Consider the following 20,279-nt stretch of genomic DNA (forward strand, 5'->3'; position numbering starts at 1 on the left):
GTACATAATCTATATATCTCTTCCATAGGAGGCTTTTAGAAAGTAGGGTGTGTGTCTCTTTTGTAAACGAGTGCTTCCTCAAATTGTCCCACATACAGGTTTGCATAGTTGGGGGCAAAGGGAGAGCCCATGGCTACACCCTGAATTTGACATGTAGTTAATCAATCCAATGTGAAACGTGGGAGAGGCAGATAGCCTACAAACACACTGGCAAAGATTTTAAACTGGGAGGTAGGCGGACACTGGAATATCTTTCTAAGTGATAAGGTGAGGGCTTTGCATAGGTGCTTTGTTGCATTTTTTTGTGGGACTGGAAAAAAATGCCGAAATCATAAAATAATGTTATTAACCAGTTCCCATGCTTTTAAAATAGCGGTTATGTTCCGGAACAGTATAGATCACTTTCATTCTCGGTTCTGGTTCTGTTCCTCTATAAACATTGTTCTTTCATGGTTTTCAGTTCTATTCTCTAAACCGGTTCCAAACCCTGGTTGTGAGTGAGATTTCCTAGATAACTATGTTCTTCTAATAGTGAGATGAGGTGTGCTTTCATATCATATGAACACAGACATGAGTGACTGGGACTGGCAATTGATATCATCCTTCACATGTGAGGGCCAATGCAATGACGGTTATGTCCTCCTGCATCCAGCCATCTCTGGATAGTCCTATTTCTGGAGAATGCCATCGGCACACAATTAATCAGCCCACCCCCAGACCAGGTTGAAGTCCAGCTGAGAACAGGATGACCTCATCTGGTGGGCCAACACAGTGTAAAATCAGCACACCAACGCCACACCACCCATAAACAATGTCAATTGATTTGTGTGGGAACTGACTGTACACTGGGTGTTCACACATCTAACACTGTCATCATGTTTAGAATAGATGTAAAGTATACATTAGCCACATGTTACATTCTAGTGATTATGGGCCATAAATGAATGAATAAATTACTGAATGGATGGATAAATTAACAAACAAATGAATGCATTTATCCACCTATCGTGGTAAAGCAGAGGTCATTTTTAATCTAGCATAGTACAGCTTAATACAATTGCAGCCTTCCATATAGAGATGCATAATGCATAATGTGACCATGAAAGCATTGTGCTTAGCACAGCTAATCAGAGACTAGAGAAAGGATAAATGGAAGAGGGATCAAGCACTAAACACACACTGATTGTGTCAGCTTAATTCAGCTTTCAAACAGCCACTTAAAATCGAACCCCCTCTTTATGGTTTATCTGTTTTTATCTGTTCATCTCATTCTTAAATGTTCCCTCCTTTTGCACAGAGCGATAAACATCATTACACCTCAAAGGTGAGTGAACATTTCATCAGTGTAAATGACTCACAAACATTTTCTGGATTTTTTTTCTGCTCTGTTAATCAACATGTGCAGTCCCTTGATGAACATGTAATTTATAGTGTGTGGCAAATTGTTAGTTAATAAATAAGTATTCACCAGAGAGAATGAGAAACACAACACTGTCTAATAGAAAAAATCTAAACGGTTGTGCTTTTGAGCAGTTATAACCAGTCTTTCAGTTATTTCCCCATAAAACTGAGTTGGAATGATAAGCAACCTCTCCGCCTGAGGGAGAGTGACAAACAAACATGACATGACGTGTATGCCTTAGCAATCGCCAACAGGACCACTGAGATAGGGCTGGGTGAGTCACGTCATAGGACTTGTCACTACACATCACGGTCTTCACCTGACTGGGCTGTCAGGGCCCTGGGGTAGGATTAGGGCCCCTACTACCCACCGTAACCCAGCCCTATGAATAGAGCCCATGCATCCACAGATCCAAGACTAGGAAGCCATTTTGGGTCTGCGATGGGTCTGTGTATTCAGAGGGAGGATGGAGGAACCCTGTCCAGCACCGTCTGTTCACCATCTCCCCAGGAGCTGAGCTCAAGATGGTCCATGTGGCCATGCCAGCTACAGCAAACCCACTACCAACCAGGACCTAATATTTCTATATTTCTTAATTCCATTACTTTACTTTTTAGATTTGTGTGTATTGTTTGTATTGTTCAATTGGAGCTAGGAATACAAGCATTTCGCTACACCCGCAAACATTTGATTTGATTTTGACAGACCTAGCGGAGAGAATTATGACAAACTAGCTCTGAGCACCATTTCACACTGAAATGTGTTGACAGAGAATCGTTAATGGGGCTACACACTGACCTTTCCCTACCCATTAGCACTACCTAAAACATCATGATGTCTCTCGTCATCCTGCCCAGTAAGATTGAGTAGCACTACATTTATGTCAAAATGGCTGTATTTCAAATCACACAGCTTCAATGCTTGAATGACATCAAGCAGAGGGATGGTGGTGATGAGCTCATATTAAAGTGTACAAATCACAGTTCTCCTCCCCTCTATCTATATCCACCTTCATCTGCTCTTTTGTATTTTGTCACAGAACCAGAAATCATCCATTACTCATGCCTGGTTTGCCTAATCAGCCTAATAAGTGTAGTGCAGACATCTGTCCAGAAATAATGACTCCATTCATTCAATTTGCCATAGAGCTCTATGTGTGCCGCGTGGCCCACTTATACGCCATAAAACTATAAGATCCGTTCTAAAATGCTTTCTAAATGGGGTACTCTTCAGTGTTATAGATATATACGCTTCTAGTAGAAGGAGGCTGGTTAAATGCACTTCCTGCTTCAATATACACTTTATATGCTGTGGGCAATTAGACCTCTTCAGATCAGAGACGGCAAAACACATAAAACTCAGTCCCCTGTGAAAACGCAGAGTTCTACAAAGCAAATGCTCTTTTATGTCGGACTATGTTTGCATTAGCCAACATAATCCAACTGGGTTGTGAAATAAATGAGGAGGAATATGAGAGTGAAGTGTTTGATAAGACATGATGAAGGTCACAGGGACATGCAGAAGCTCAGTTCATGAAAAGAGTGAAGATTGGCAATTTGCATTTAGGAACCATGTTAAAATCCCTGTAAACTTGACAGAGTCAGTTTGCGATAGATAGAGTTGATGTTGCCTTGTTGCTGGTTTCCCCATCTATCTTCAGGGAGATTTATCTCATTATAGAAAAAGATGCATCCTCTTCCACTGAGAACACGGAGTACTGCATATAACACAGGGTCAGTATGTGCCAAATAAAGTCAGCTCACTAAACTAATAATGATAAAAACATGGCAATGATTAATGTCCAATCATTGGGCCGGGGCGTTTGTGTTTTCGTTTACACCATCCATAATGCTGTGCGACCCAGTCATAGGTGAGTTATTACCTGGCAGGATGACGGGGCTGTAAAGACTAATAAATCAATAAGTGTTATAATGTTTAAAGCATAAATATGCCTGATGCAGATTAGTTCCTGGTCCCTCCCACCTTGGGTGGTGCTCTGTGTCCTATAGGAGCCTGACAGGGGATCAAGTTGTTCACCCTGTCGCTGTGGGCCCATGCTCACCCTGTCACTGTGCACCACACTGGATCCCCAAGGCCAAATGCAAGATGATAACCGCTAGAAATGCATGTATTCAAAGGCAATTTGCCGCTCATATTTTGCATGCATCACTATTGGTGACTGAGATGCCAAAGTGAAGAGGTTGTGAAGTGTCTAGGTTATCTGACTTCGGTTTGGATAGAGGAAAAGAGATAAGCAGGAGGATGAGGAGAAGGTTGAGGAGGAGGAGGATGGTATCTGGATATGAGGGATGGAGAGCTATGGTGCGAAAGCAATCAAGCCCAATAGAATCAATTGCAGGATAGTGACCTTGGGGAAATACCCCTTAGATACAGTCAATGATGGATCCTCAGCCCAGAATGTCTAACCTCTGGAGGACCTGGCCAGTCAGTAAGACGGACCAGGCAGCTAATATAATTTCCTGATAAATTCAATTGGAAAACATTAGGGATTCCCATGATCGACCCGACAACAGTCTCACATGATGACCATTAAAGTGGGGCTCAAAATCCCCTATGGCAGCTACAACTATAAATATTCTATTAAATTACTAGAGGGGTTATGTCATAAACCCTCAAGGTTCCATAATGGGGTGAAAATGGCAGCCATCTTGATCAGGGAGAAATCCAAAACCAGTCTAATTGGAATTAACGGTAGTAGAGGCATAGGTGATGCATTTCCTGCTTTTACTTACGCAGGACAATAAAAGTAAGGCATGTGATGTATCAGAAATTGTGTAATGGAATTATAGTCGACCTAAAATATTGTCATATAATTAGAAATACAGTTTATACGGGTTTTATACAAATGTTCTGTATAAATAGCCTCTAAAATATACACTGAGTATAGAAAAATCCAGGTGAAAGCTATGATCCCTTATTGATGTCACCTGTTAAATCCAATTCAATCAGTGTAGATGAAGGGGAGGAGACAGATTAAAGGAATTTTAAGCCTTGAAACAATTGAGACATTTTATTTATTTATTTCACCTTTATTTAACCAGGTAAGCTAGTTGAGAACAAGTTCTCATTTACAATTGCGACCTGGCCAAGATAACGCAAAGCAGTGCGACACAAACAGCAACACAGAGTTACACATGGAATAAACAAGCGTACAGTCAATAACACAATAGAAAAAAAAGAAAGTCTATATACAGTGTGTGCAAATGGCGTGAGGAGGTAAGGCAATAAATAGGCCATAGTAGCGAAGTAATTACAATTTATCAAATTAAAACTGGAGTGATAGATGAGCAGATGGTGATGTTCAAGTAAAAATACTGGTTTGCAAAAGAACAGAAAAGTAAATAAAAACAATATGGGGATGAGGTAGGTAGATTGGGTGGGCTATTTACAGATGGGCTATGTACAGCTGCAGCGATCGATTAGCTGCTCAGATAGCTGATGTTTAAAGTTAGTGAGGGAAATATAAGTCTCCAGCTTCAGCAATTTTTGCAATTCGTTCCAGTCATTGGCAGCAGAGAACTGGATGGAAAGGCAGCCAAACGAGGTGTTGGCTTTGGGGATGACCTTTGAGATATACCTGCTGGAGCGCATGGATTGTGTATGTGTGCCATTCAGAGGGTGAATGGGTAAGACAAAAGATTGATGGGCCTTTAAACGGGGTATGGTAGTAGGTGCCAGCCGTACCGGTTTGTGTCAAGAAATGCAACGCTGCTAGGTTTTTCACACTCAACAGTTTCCTGTGTGTATAAAGAATGGTCCTCCACCCAAAAGACATCCAGCCAACTTGACACAACTGTGGGAAGTATTGGAGTCAAAATGGGCCAGGCCAGCAAACCCTGTGGAAAGCTTTCAACACCGTGATGAGTCTGGGGGGGCAGAGGGTGCAACTCAATATAAGGACGGTGTTCCTAATGTTTGGTATACTCAGTGTATGTAAACAGACCATAAATGTATCAGATTTTGTTTTCTTGGAAAGCTGTGAATTTGACTGCATTGTTTGAATAAAATGTTGGCATACTGGAAGTTCATTTGAAATATTACTGGAATCATTCCCCTGAAACTGGTTGGGTTGCTAACACACATACAGTGCAGATACATTTGTGACATTCATTGTTTTGCACAATATCTTATCACAGCTTTGGCAAATCATGGTTGACCAACTCCCTGACCAACATGGCTGACCTTTGGACCATCATAAGAAGTTTCATGTCCATTCTAGTATTCTAATTCCTAATTCTATGGCTACATCAAACACAGGAAACTGAGTGTGTTACGGTCTACAGCCAAGGGGCATCAAAGCCAACCGCCCAAAATTATTAACTTAATAGCAGAGAGGTAATCCAATCAAAACCAAGTTATCGCTCAGCAGACCAAGTGGAAAGAAATTGTCCCAGCTTTCTCCCTCAGAGTTGAGGCTCTGAGGGAGAAGGGGTATTTCCTTAATTTGCCTTTGGGTGACAGAGGAAAATGCTGAGTAGGACGAGGCAAACGAGCTAGTCTAACATTCTACATTAATTCACTGCAGATTAGCGGAGTTAGTGGAGGCATGAGATAAAGACAAGTTTCCAAGCACCTCCTACACTAAGACTTTTCTGTAATTTCAACCGTAAAATACTGTAGAATGCACAGTAAAATAGCGTAAATGTCTTTTACACCATTAATGCTGTAGGTTGTATGCCTCCTGTGAAATTACTCTAACATACAGTAGTTTATGCCTACTGTAGATTCAAATGGTGAGACACATGAAGCTCAGACTATTTTAGTAAATATCTTTGTGAAGTGGCTGTTAGGTGGAATAATGTTTTTAGCAGCTAAATTACCGTTTTAAGCTGGCAACTTTGGTGCCAATATGATGCTGTACATTTACAAGGAAAATGTTTACAGTTTACAGTATAAGGACAAGCATGGGCACACTTTATACTCAACACCTATTTGCATGAAGCTCCTTAGTAAATATTGTAGCACAATAAAACATACTGAGAGTCCCATTATTCTGGGTATTAAAGGTTGGGGATTTTTGTAACAATGTAAAAACAGTGCAGTAGCTCTGAACGAAAGAAGAGCCCGACTGTCTGAAAAGAAACAATAAAGTTAACTCAACAAACCAACTGAGAAATTATTCATACAGTAGACAAATAATCCGCTATAACCCTTAACAAGGTAAATACACTTCAAGGATATATGTTCTTTTAAATGTTGCTTTTACATACAGTAGATAAACAGCACCAGAACATCACATCTCAGTTTTGTGGGTAGAATACAACAAAAGTTTGCCTTACGCAACCATAAAATACCACAAAATAGATGGCCTATTTGAAGTATTTTTGATTTATTTATTTCACCTTTATTTAACCAGGTAGGCAAGTTGAGAACAAGTTATCATTTACAATTGCGACCTGGCCAAGATAAAGCAAAGCAGTTCGACACATACAACGACACAGAGTTACACATGGAGTAAAACAAACATACAGTCAATAATACAGTATAAACAAGTCTATATACGAAGTGAGCAAATGAGGTGAGATAAGGGAGGTAAAGGCAAAAAGGCCATGGTGGCAAAGTAGATACAATATAGCAAGTAAAACGCTGGAATGGTAGATTTGCAATGGGAGAATGTGCAAAGTAGAAATAAAAATAATGGGGGTGCAAAGGAGCAAAATAAATAAATTAATTAAATACAGTAGGGAAAGAGGTAGTTGTTTGGGCTAAATTATAGGTGGGCTATGTACAGGTGCAGTAATCTGTGAACTGCTCTGACAGTTGGTGCTTAAAGCTAGTGAGGGAGATAAGTGTTTCCAGTTTCAGAGATTTTTGTAGTTCGTTCCAGTCATTGGCAGCAGAGAACTGGAAGGAGAGGCGGCCAAAGAAAGAATTGGTTTTGGGGGTGACTAGAGAGATATACCTGCTGGAGCGTGTGCTACAGGTGGGAGATGCAATGGTGACCAGCGAGCTGAGATAAGGGGGACTTTACCTAGCAGGGTCTTGTAGATGACATGGAGCCAGTGGGTTTGGCGACGAGTATGAAGCGAGGGCCAGCCAACGAGAGCGTACAGGTCGCAATGGTGGGTAGTATATGGGGCTTTGGTGACAAAACGGATTGCACTGCATCCAATTTGTTGAGTAGGGTATTGGAGGCTATTTTGTAAATGACATCGCCAAAGTCGAGGATTGGTAGGATGGTCAGTTTTACAAGGGTATGTTTGGCAGCATGAGTGAAGGATGCTTTGTTGCGAAATAGGAAGCCAATTCTAGATTTAACTTTGGAATGGAGATGTTTGATATGGGTCTGGAAGTAGAGGCCTCAAAGTATTTTATTGAGAAGAATAAATTCCCCAGGGGGAATATGACAAAATATAATGTATGCCTAAGCCTTTTATACCAAATATACCACAGCCTCTATCGCTAATGCTGTATCAACACAATGACAATCACTTTCAGATGCATTTAATTTCTCGAAGAAAGCATTTTACAACCATCCACTATTGTGCAATGCACACAGCAATCATTGAAATTAAGATCCAATTGGGAATCAATGCAATGTTCACTTTGTAGTCAGTCTGTTGTGTAAATCCTTAACTATGTGTGTGCATAGTTCTCAAAAGTAAAAAGGCGATATTGCCAGCATCACAGACGTCTCCTACAGATCAAAATATATTTCGAATTGCGCATTCTCAGTACTGAATCCACTTCTGTGACCAAGTGATACTATTGCTTCGAAAATAATCCCAGAGGCACATGGTTTGACATGACATGTTTATTAATGAGGTCCTGGTTATCTATGAAGAACTAATGATGGTCATCTCTCTATATCTTTCCTTGGCTATATTTAAAAAGGAAGAGGACTTCCACCGAGAACAGGAGAAGTCAGAGGGATGCCAAGCAACTGTCACACAATGGCAGGTGCCCAAGGTTTTACGGAGATAGCTTAGCTACCTCTCTCACAGCAGTTGTTATTTCATCTGGTCTCCATCTCTAGCTGTTCACCAAATAACATTTCTTCCTGCCCTAGGACAGTGCTTCTCCAGTCCTCAGGTAACCTCAACAGCACACAGTTTAGTTGTAGCACGGGACAAACATACCTCATTCAACTAATTTAGGGCTTGATGATAAATTGACAAGCTGAATCACGTGTGCTTGTCCAGGGCTACAATAAAAATGAGTACTGTTGGGGGTACTTGAGGACTGGAGATGGGAATCACTACCCTATGATAATGCCTGATTAGATTCAAAATGTTTACCACAAAAAAACTAAATACATAACTCTTTGAAAAACTACACCCCCCACCAACCCCCCTATCTACCGCCCCCAAACCTCCCCAATCCCCAGCCTCTAGGCACCCCTGGAGCGAAACATACGTGCCCATATCCCATTTGATCTGCTACACGAGCGAATGAGCTCTGCAGAGGTATACTACGCAGCAGTGTGATGATCGAAGGAGCGGGGTGGGTGGAGATGGGTAAATTAGACTGATCTCCTCAGACACTTAGCTATTTGACACAGGCAGGGAGAGAGGGTATAGAATGGAGATATTCAAAGAGCAGGTTAGTGTAGGAATATTGAGCCAAGGCTTTGTCTTCTCCTGTGGGGTGCTAAATACAAAACGTATAATAATTAAATGCATATCAACTACGTCAACGTTTCTTCTATGTAAATGTAAAGAAATTAAATGCAAGGTCCAATGCAGGAGGATCAGATATGTCATGTTCATATTTGTAAAAATGGACATGGCAAGATGATGTGCTTTTGTACTGTTACGGATGGATATTAATTGTCTTTATTAACCTAAAGTATTGATCGATTTAGCTTCTCAATACTTTAATAAAAAAATATATATTTTCACCTTTATTTAACCAGGTAGGCTAGTTGAGAACCAGTTCTCATTTACAACTGCGACCTGGCCAAGATAAAGCAAAGCAGTTCGACACATACAGCAACACAGAGTTACACATGGAATAAACAAACGTACAGTCAATAATACAATAGAAAAAGAAAAGGTCTACATACAGTATGTGCAAATGAGGTAGGATAAGGGAGGTAAGGCAATAAATAGGCCATAGTGGAGAAATAATTACAATATAGCAATTAAACACTGGAGTGATAGATGTGCAGAAGATGAGTGCAAGAAGAGACACGGGTGCAAAGGAGCAAAATAAATAAAATAAATAACAGTATGGGGATGAGGTAGTTGGATGGGCTATTTACAGATGGGCTATGTACAGGTGCATTGATCTGTGAGCTGCTCTGACAGCTGGTGCTTAAAGTTAGTGAGGGAGATATGAGTCTCCAGCTTCAGTGATTTTTGCAGTTTGTTCCAGTCATTGGCAGCAGAGAACTGGAAGGAGAGGCTGCCAAAAGGAGGAATTGGCTTTGGGGGTGACCAGTGAAATATACCTGCTGGAGCACGTGCTATGGGTGGGTGCTGCTATGGTGACCAGTGAGCTGAGATAAGGTGGGGCTTTACCTAGCAAAGACTTATAGATGACCTGGAGTCAGTGGGTTTTGTGAAGAATATGAAGCGAGGGCCAGCCAACGAGTATCAGGCGTGTGCGTACTTGTGGTGAAGTTAGGTGCAGGAGCGCAGAGAATTGTGAACAGGCGCACACTTGATTACGTCAGGAGAGATATACAGATTGACACAGCTGCGTCAAAAACCTCCTCCAGCCAACAAGGCAAAGTGTATAGCGTGCACAAATGTCACACAACATAAATGTATAGCAATACAAATAAGCTTTGTGAAAACACACGGAAAATAACATACGCTTATGTTAAATAATTAGACACAAAGACATGAGGGGGAACAGAGGAATAAATACATGTAGTGTGATTGGGGAATGCAAACATGGTGTGAATGGAACAAGACAAAACCAATAGATAATTGAAGAATGGAGCGGCGATGGCTAGAAAGCCGGTGAAGTCGAACACTGAACGCTGCTCGAACAAGAAGAGGGGCTGACTTCGGCGGAAGTCGTGACAACGAGAGCATACAGGTCGCAGTGGTGGGTAGTATATGGGGCTTTGGTGACAAACGGGTGGCACTGTGATAGACTGCATCCAATTTGAGTGTTGGAGGCTATTTTGTAAATTACATCGCCGAAGTCAAGGATTGGTAGGATGGTCAATTTTATGGGGGCATGTTTGGCAACATGAGTGAAGGAGGCTTTGTTGCAAAATAGGAAGCTGATTCTAGATTTAATTTTGGATTGGAGATGCTTAATGTGAGTCTGGAAGGAGAGTTTACAGTCTAACCAGACACATAGGTATTTGTAGTTGCCACATATTCTAAGTCAGAACTGTCCAGAGTAGTGATGCTGGACGGGCTGGCAGGTGTGGGCAGTGACCGGTTTAAGAGCATGCACTTAGTTTTACTTGCATTTAAGAGCAGTTGGAGGCCATGGAAGGAGATTTGTATGGCATTGAAGCTCGTCTGGAGGTTAGTTAACACAGTGTCCAAAGAAGGGCCAGAAGTATACAGAATGGTGTCGTCTAAGTAGAGGTGGATCAGAGAATCACAAGCAGCGAGAGCAACATCATTGATGTATACAGAGAAAAAAGTCAATCTGAGAATTGAACCCTGTAGCACCCCCATAGAGACGGCCAGAGGTCCGGACAACAGGCCCTCCGATTTGACACACTCAACTATGTCTGAGAAGTAGTTGGTGAACCAGGCAAGGCAGTAATTGGAGAAACCAAGGCTGTTGAGTCTGCCGATAAAAATGTGGTGATTGACAGAGTCTAAATTCTTGGCCAGGTCTATGAAGACGGCTACTGTACAGTACTGTCTTTTATCGATGGCGGTTATGATGTCGTTTAGGACCTTGAGCGTGGCTGAGGTGCACCCATGACCAGCTCGGAAACCAGATTGCATAGCGGAGAAGGTATGGTGAGATTCGAAATGGTCGGTGATCTGTTTGTAAACTTGGCTTTCAAAGACAGGAACAGACAGAAAGGCAGGGTAGGATAGATATAGGTCTGTAGCAGTTTGGGTCTAGAGTGTCTCCCCCTTTGAAGATGGGGATGACTGCGGCAGCTTTCCAATCTTTGGGGATCTCAGACGATATGAAAGGCTAGTAATAGGGGTTGCAACAATTTTGGCGGATAATTTTAGAAAGAGAAGGTCCAGATTGTCTATCCCAGCTGATTTGTAGGGGTCCAGATTTTGCAGCTCTTTCAGAACATCAGCTATCTGGATTTGGGTGAAAGAGAAATTGGGGAGGCTTGGGCAAGTTGCTGTGGGAGGTGAAGAGCTGTTGACCGGGGTAGGGGTAGCCAGATGGAAAGCATGGCCAGCCATAGAAAAATGCTTACTGAAATTATAAATTATTGTAGATTTATCGGTGGTGACTGTGTTTCCTAGCCTCAGTGCAGTGGGCAGCTGGGAGGAGGTGCTCTTATTCTCCATGGTCTTTACAGTGTCCCAGAACCCTTTGGAGTTTGTGCAACAGGATGCAAATGTGAATTCGAAAAAGCAAGGCTTAGCTTTCCTAACTGCCTGTGTATATTGGTTGCATATCACGGGGGCTATTCGATGCTAATGCAGAACGCCACAGGATGTTTTTGTGCTGGTCAAGGGCAGTCAGGTCTGGAGTGAACCAAGGACTATATCTGTTCCTGGTTCTACATTTTTTTAACGGGGCATGCTTATTTAAGATGATGAGGAAAGCACTTTTAAAGAATTACCAGGCATCCTCTACTGACGGAATGAGGTCAATATCCTTCCAGGATAGACTTCTGGTGAGAGTTGACGTCATTATGGTTGTTACAATTTGAAGTCCATTGGGGCCGAGGGGCTGTGGATTAGTGAACTTTTTAGCACTCTGTGAGGGCCGAAAATAGCAGGCAAATTGCTTCGACACCTTGTATCGAAACCTGTGTTATGGAGGAATGGGACAGCATGAGTGAAATGTTTCCCAAGGCAATGCTTTATAGAGTTACCATTCAACTAGGAAAGCGCGTGCACATGCACACACACACACACACACGCACACGCACTCACACACACACACACACACACACACTTACACACACTTACACACACACACACACACACACACACACACACACACACACACACACACACACACACACACACACACACACACACACACACACACACCTTGAAACTGTCAATAGGTTTGAAACTATTTTATTTGGGTGGTGGCTAGCAACATTTAAAACAAAAACGTCAACTTAAATACAGAAACTCCAATCAGCTAAATCACAGCAAACCCAATCTTGCTGTCCGACTCATAGTGTGTCTACCAACATGTCATCCAAATGGCATATAAATAAGCAAGCATGGGAATTGATGAATGCACAGTTGGTTTCTCTACTCCCCACACAAAAGATTAGCTTCGATATCACCACTGCTTTGGCACTTTATAAGGATGCTGAGCGGACATTTATTCTCTAAATATAAATATCAAAATGAGGCTTTGCTTTTGATATATTATAATAATGACAGATTGGTGGGATGTGGGCTCCAGGCTCACTGCCCTCCCTAACAAAGGAAGTGTTAGAGAAAGGAAAGAAACAGGGAGGTTTTAGGGAGAAGGAACCGATTAATAGTGGAGGGAGTGAAGGAGGGCAGAGCAGACCGGAGTTTCTGTCAGACAGCAGAGAGAGAGAGAGAACACAGAGCAGGGGGCTGCAAATACACCAGCGCCAGGCTGCTAGCTGACACACATGCTGGAGGAAATCACAGCCAACAGAATCTTGCTGTGTGTCAAACCAACACTGTCTTTTAAGCAAAGCCACTGTGATTCAATGTGATTGGCATAAACATTGGCTTTATTGCTGGTGCTGTGCGTCACCCGAAGGAGACTTTCAATCCCGACTACTAACCCACCAGATACTCTGATCTGCCCCCCCCCCCCCCCCCCCCCGCAGCTCAGACTAACACTAATCCACATAAGTAAGAGAAGCCAGATGGTCAACAACTGCGGAAGAGGCCTGGAGATAAGTGCATTGGACATGCCTCCTACTAGCACTGACTTTGGTGATAGCTACTTTCCTGAGGAAAATGTATTTACTATGACTGAGATATGTGGTTGTCCCATCTAGCTATCTTCAGATGAATGTACTAACTGTAAGTCACACTGGATAAGAGCGTCTGCTAAATTACTGAAATGTAAATGTAATGTGTGGCGTGCCTGCCGCTGTTTACCTTGTGCTTCAAGTTACCACTGTAAGCCCTGTGGAGGGAATGGAGGATGAGGGAGTATAGCGAAGCTGGTGTGTGGCTCAGGGGAGGCCAACTCCGCTCCAATCTGAGGTGTCAGAGCTGAGGCCCTGGGCAGGTAGAGTATCCTTTCCCCCAGTTCTCATGCTCCCCTGTCTGTCCCTGAACTGGGGCCCACAACAGGCTTCAATCAGTCCCACCCCTGCCTCTAGACAGAAGGGCATGGGAACTGGGGACAGAGTAAAAATCAGCCCTGTATCCTGACACACCTGGGATAGAGCTGCTCTCCCTGTGGCACTCTACCTGCCCAGGGCCTCAGCTCCGACACTCCAGATTGGAGTGGTGGTGCGGAGGTGGCCTCCCCTGAGCCGCACACCAGCTTCGCTATACTCCCTCATTCTCCATTCCCTCCACAGGGCTTACAGTGGTAACTTGAAGCACAAGGCATGCGCTCGCACGGGATGTTCTCCAATGCTGGAAGGGAGGCCTGAGTAAAAAAGTTTGGGAACAGCTAGTTTAAAGCACACTTTTACAAGTCTCAGTCATAAATGACAGCTCCAATAAGCCCCCTATGGTGAACGGGATGTGAGAACAATAGGCTTGTAGAATCATGACCATTTCCAGTTTTCAGTTCATCGTCACTGGTAGGGGGTCCTGCGTTCTCTGGGCATTACTGACTCAAATGAACCAAATGAGCCGAAAGATTTGTTCTTTTGACAGAATGACTCGAGAAGATTAGAAGATTCGAGAAGAGTCCATAAAGAAAGCCAAACTTCCCATCACTAGTTCTAATGTTGTTTTTGTCACAAAAGGGGTGGCTACTTGCAATATGCTCCAGCATTCAACATACTTATTTACTACCTGAAAATTGAAGTGTCATTCCTTCCGCAGCTGTGGGAGCAGGGTCAGTGGTGTCCCTTGGCTCCTTGATCTGATCTATAGTCTATATTGGCTAATTACCAAAGTAGCCTATTTTGCATTGCTAACCAAATATAATCTCAGCGACTGTTCAAACAGTAAACCAAACAACAAGACACCACCCAAAAAAGGTAGTATGTTGAGAAGCAATAACTAGTGATTAGGGAAAGGGGGATACCTAGTAAGTTGTACAACTGAATGCATTCAACTGAAATGTGTCTTCCACATTTAACCCAACCCCTCTGAATCAGAGAGGTGCGGAGGGCTGCCATAATCAACATCCAGGTCTTCGTTGCCCGGGGAACAGTGGGCTAACTGCCTTGCTCAGGGGCAGAACGACAGATTTTTACCTTGTCAGCTCAGTGACTCGATCCAGCAACCTTTCGGTTACTGGTCCAACGCTCTAACCACTACAACTACTATAGCCAACTAGCTAGCAATGTGCTTTTTTCTCTGTGACCAAAACATGTTTTATTTTTCTATTTGAACTGATATGGGAATGAATACACAAGCAGCATATCAAACTGGGATAATGTTTTAAGTTACACCGGGAAGTATACAAATACTTGCTAGCTAGCTTGCGAGGATTTCATGTTACCAAAAGGTGTCCGCCACTCTAAAAATCCCACTCCATCCACGTGCACCCACGCACGTAGATCAACGGTTTAGTAACCTTTACTCTCCCCAACCCCAGGAGGGTACATGCAGTGGTAACCTTTACTCTCCCCAACCCCAGGAGGGTACATGCAGTGGTAACCTTTACTCTCCCCAACCCCAGGAGGGTACATGCAGTGGTAACCTTTACTCTCCCCAACCCCAGGAGGGTACATGCAGTGGTAACCTTTACTCTCTCCAACCCCAGGAGGGTACATGCAGTGGTAACCTTTACTCTACCCAACCCCAGGATGGTACATGCAGTGGTAACCTTTACTCTACCCAACCCCAGGAGGGTACATGCAGTGGTAACCTTTACTCTACCCAACCCCAGGAGGGTACATGCAGTGGTAACCTTTACTCTCCCCAACCCCAAGAGGGTACATGCAGTGGTAACCTTTACTCTACCCAACCCCAAGAGGGTACATGCAGTGGTAACCTTTACTCTACCCAACCCCAGGAGGGTACATGCAGTGGTAACCTTTACTCTCCCCACTCCCCCCTCCAGTCCTCCTTCTCCTCCTCCTCCCAGTGTGGAGCTAGAGCTGCAGGTTATTGACGTGGGGGTTTATGTTCACCAATAGGGGTTAAGTACAGATTTAGCAACACAGGCCCCGGGAAAGTGAGGGCAGCACTGACACAATGACCTCAGCCGCCATCCATCGGTCCGGCCTAGCCTCTGATCCCTCCAGATTCCACACGAACTGTAAACACACCTTGCCTGATCTGAGCCTGCCTTGCCAATCAGACACACATACCCCTCTGGCCCTGCGTGGATGTTTTGCCCTTGAGTTACATTGGAATCTGCTCTGTGCTGTGGACAGTTGGTCTCACTATAGTTCTGATATAATTTCCAGCAGCCTGGAGCCTGAGCCTCAGATGTGCCCCAGATTGCAGGGTGCACGTAGTAGGCTAGTGGTGACGTGATTGGAGATGTAGACCCTGTTGTGTTGTGATGTTTTTATGCTTCACGCATGATTGGCTCCACACAAAAGACTCTGGCCCATCAACTAAGCCCCCGTAATCCACTGGTTCAATATTCCAGGGGATGCCCACTTTCACAAACAAAACAACAGATGCAAACATTATGTCCACTGAAATCAAAACTGGGATATTTTGATTAGATTGGATGATGGGTGGAAGTGCTGTTAAAGGTGTAAAACATATAGAAAATCCAGCTACATTTGTGATTTTCAATTTTTAGTGGCACGGCCCAATCTTTAAATCCAAAACATAAAAAAAATGTAAATGTGTGAAATACTAAGTAAATAAAAACCACAAATCAGATTAATCCTATCTATCTTCTCTTCAGTGGCTCACCAAAATGAATGGAAACATTCTCAGACATTCTAAATCATTCATAATCAATCCACAGATATGTCATGCTTCCATCTCATACATGTAAGCAATGCCCCCTGTCCTTTGCCTAGACAACTTAACACGCTAAATACTCATAATGTTTGCAGTAAATCAGTAGCACCCATGAGGACCCATGTTGTAAAGCCATCTGAATGAGTGGCAGCCCCAGCAGAGCACACACAGGGAGACATGGTGGAGCAACCATTTCAACGACTCAATGACAACCAGGAATAGTAACATGCAAATTATTATGAGCCCCAGCATAAATCTTTCTCTCACATATCCCTGAAGAGAAATCCTTAAATGATCAGTATATCAGTTTACAACTATTATGTAATATGGCATTTTATCATCTTGTCTTGCTCATATGACTGTTAAACTAATGACTACTACTTTTACATTTGTATCTGCTGAGTAACTTCAAGAATCATGTCAGCATCACACTGCTTCTACATCCATACAGATACATAACTAGCACCCCAAAAAAGAGAGGACGCATGATGGAGAGATGTGAAAGAGAAGAACAACATAGTAAAATAGTGCTTTGCTTACCCAGAAGATGAGGTTGAAGAAGAACATCATGTACTTCAAACAGCAGAGACAGCCCCGTGCCATGTTGTACTTCTTGAACTCTAAAAGGAACACAAATGATAGATCCAGGTAAAAGACCACGTATTTGCTGCCTTTGGGCGCCGTGTACTTGTTATTGCTGCTCTTGTCTCCTCCGACGTTGACGCTGGTGTCGGCCGCTGTCCCAGCCTGCCCCTGTGCCGTGGTACCGCGCGGCCCCGTAGAGCCGTAGAACGCGCCGGCGGTGAACCCGCGGCCGCCAAAAGGGCGGCCAGACGTGGAGTCGCGGACAAAGTCGGAGTCGAGGCTATCCACGGATGGGCTGCGGTGAATGGCTGACTCCTCACTGCTGGACTTCTCCATGCTCTTGGGCTAACACTGCTGCTGAGGGGCTCTCTACCGTAACACACTCTACCATGTCTCAGAGATGAGAGGACACAACTCTCCCCCTCCAGCAGTCTCCTCTCTCCCTCTCTGATCTCCAAGCCCAGAAACTCTGAATCTTTCTATCCCCCCAACAATGGCACGACTAAACTGTATCGGGTAAGTAAAAAGAAGACACAGGCAATATTCCCGGCTCTATGTGTCGTCTGTCCGGTGTCCAATGTCTGCTCTCATGCTCCTGAGTTGGAGAAGTTGCAGAGAAGTCCTAGTCCAGCGAGGAGCATTATTACCCTGATGAGTTACAGCAAGCTACGTCCTTGAGTCAGTAAGTTTCAGTAGTGTCCCCTGGATCTCCACACTGATATGCTGTGTGTGTGCCTGTGAATCTTTCTCTCCAACTCTCAGCTGCTCCACTTCTTCCTCCCTACTGCTGACCTCAGGACTGATTTCTGCCTGGGGAGCTGGAAACTTTTGCCCCCCCCCCATACAACACAATCCTGTATCTGTATTCCTCTCTCCTCTTCTTCTCCTCCTTTAATGCGCTCACTCAGTCCTCTGTGCTTTGCGCTCTCCAACGTGCTGATGATAATCTGATTCAGTTATTCTCTCTCTCTCTCTCTCTCTCTCTCTCTCTCTCTCATTGTACAATTCTGTGCTCAGCTGCTCAGTCCCCCGCTCTCTGCCTGTGCTGTCAGTCGCAGTGCCGTGGCTGATGTGTGCTATTACCGGCAAGATGCATCTAACAGGCATTCCCTATCCTATCCCCCTTAACTAGAGCACTGCCCTTGCCCCCCCCCCTCTTCTCTCTGCTCTCCCTCTTACTCTCTTGCTCCCTGCCTCTCATCAACCCCTCCCCACTGCTGAGGGAGCAGCCAATGAGGCAGTTGCAGGCGGCTACAGACAACCCGGGCTCCTCCCCTGTGCCCCGACCATGTCTTTAATAAGCTGATCATAACACAGCTTTGACTATACAAGTTCAGCAATTTCCTCAGTGTTGTCTGTGCTTCAGGGCGTTCGAGAGGCCATACATTAATAATACGAAAATGATTATGTGATACCTGTGATTTCATTGAGACACTTGATATATTTACGCCCAATTAACTTTCACAGTGGATATTTATTTTCTATTTTGAAAGGCTGGATAAGATGACATCAGAGCACGATCATGATTAGGAGGATTACTTCATGCAGACTTGCAGAGGCTATGTGCAGCCTTGTCACAAAATCGTCAGTTGCACAATGTAGGCTCACTTCCATGCAAGGAGCACTGATAAATTGGCAGAGACCCAGCCTTTGGAATTATTGCACCATTTCAAGCATGGAAATGGGAGAGTGGCTTAAAGATACTCAACACTTTCCTATGGAAACCCAGGGTCAAACACCGACTCTCTCAGTTGTTTCACACATGGAGCTGACAACATATTACAGCTCTAATATTCTAGAGCTGCGTCCTTACATTTATCTAACCCTCTGGTTTGAAATACAATGTCAGAAGCCTAAATGTACATGATCTGTGAACAAAGAGAAAAATGCATTTTTACCAGATCAGATATCAACCCCCCCCCCCCCCCCCCCCCCATGATAGAGAGGCCATTTCAATCATATCGTACATGCTGATTTTATGAGATGGGGATGAAAGATTTGCAACCTTTTTATACAGCGTTTGAGTTTCCTTTGCAATGCCACATCTTTTCCTTCAGAGAGCTACCGTACAAACAACAGCAATACCATTATCTGTCCAACCACTCACATAGCCCTTTCACTGGGTTGGGTTTGTGAAAACAGCCTAATCTTTACTCTGTACTGCTGTGCTGTGGTAACGGTCCCTCTCTCTGTCAGCAAGGTGAGGTTGAGTGCTCGTGATGGCTGCAGCTCAGAGACGGATGGAGCAGAGTTCCAACTGAATGGTCTTAAAGTAAACCCAGTAATGCCCTGTATACACAGAGATACACTGATCCATGTATCTTGTGTTTCTACAGAGTATACACGGCTCTAACAAGTCTGACATCCTGTAGCTTGATGGTAGTGGTTGGAAGACAACACGAGACAAAATCACATTATACTAGTCTTAATCAGCTAGGAACAATGGAAGTGTTCCTCCAAATCACAAACCATTAAACCATTAACATATGTATTTTTTAAATTATCAATACCATACTTAACATGACACAGGTCTATAATTATAATTAAGTAGTATTAAAAGGTATGGAACTGGCAAACTTCCAATTGCTCCCAGTACTACCCACATCTTTCTTGTAAAAAATGGCAATGTCAGTGTCGCTGTTCATGCCATCCTGGTGTGGGATGAGAATTATGAAAGCAGTCCCACAGAGATAGAACAGGGGATATTTGACCCAGAATACTCTGTCCCTGGTGGTGCCATGGATAACTGAAGAAGCATTTGGCTCAGCTCCCGTGGGTCGTCTGATCACAGCCCGTCAGGACCTTTACTCTTAATTCAATATGTTGTGTGTCAGTAGCCGCCACCTCAGAGGAGGACATGCATTCATCAGAGGGCTATTGGTATTTGTATTTATTATGGATCCCCATTAGCTGCTGCCAAAGCAGCCGCTACTCTTCCTGGGGTCCAGCAAAATTAAGGCAGTTTATACAATTTTAAAACATTACAATACATTCACAGATTTCACAACACACTGTGTGCCCTCAGGCCCCTACTCCACCACTACCACATATCTACATTACTAATACTAAATCCATGTGTATGTATAGTGCGTGTGTGCATGTGTGTGTGTGTGCGTGTGTGTGTGTGTGTGTGTATGCATGTGTCTGTG

The 20,279-nt window shown here is 43.6% G+C and overlaps 1 protein-coding gene across 5 annotated transcripts in view; it reads right to left on the reverse strand.

Annotated features, from left to right (window-relative positions):
- The window catches only part of LOC110498022 (tetraspanin-9), a 430,712-nt gene that overhangs the window by 117,488 nt on the left and 292,945 nt on the right, over window positions 1-20,279 (reverse strand). For 3 of the 5 annotated variants that reach the window (XM_090210589.1, XM_090210591.1, XM_021574569.3), the window contains one exon: window positions 17,086-17,165. The exons of 1 other annotated variant lie outside the window; for it this stretch is intronic. In XM_090210589.1, coding sequence (XP_090066715.1) covers window positions 17,086-17,148 — 63 coding nt within the window. In that variant the 5' untranslated portion in view covers window positions 17,149-17,165. Of the gene's footprint in view, window positions 1-17,085; window positions 18,306-20,279 lie in introns of those variants that run through there. One more of the 5 variants, XM_021574564.3, reaches the window with a different exon arrangement.

This window comes from Oncorhynchus mykiss, chromosome 2 (genome assembly GCF_057628025.1).
Source record: "Oncorhynchus mykiss isolate SJ-2025 chromosome 2, ASM5762802v1, whole genome shotgun sequence".
NCBI lineage: Eukaryota > Metazoa > Chordata > Actinopteri > Salmoniformes > Salmonidae > Oncorhynchus > Oncorhynchus mykiss.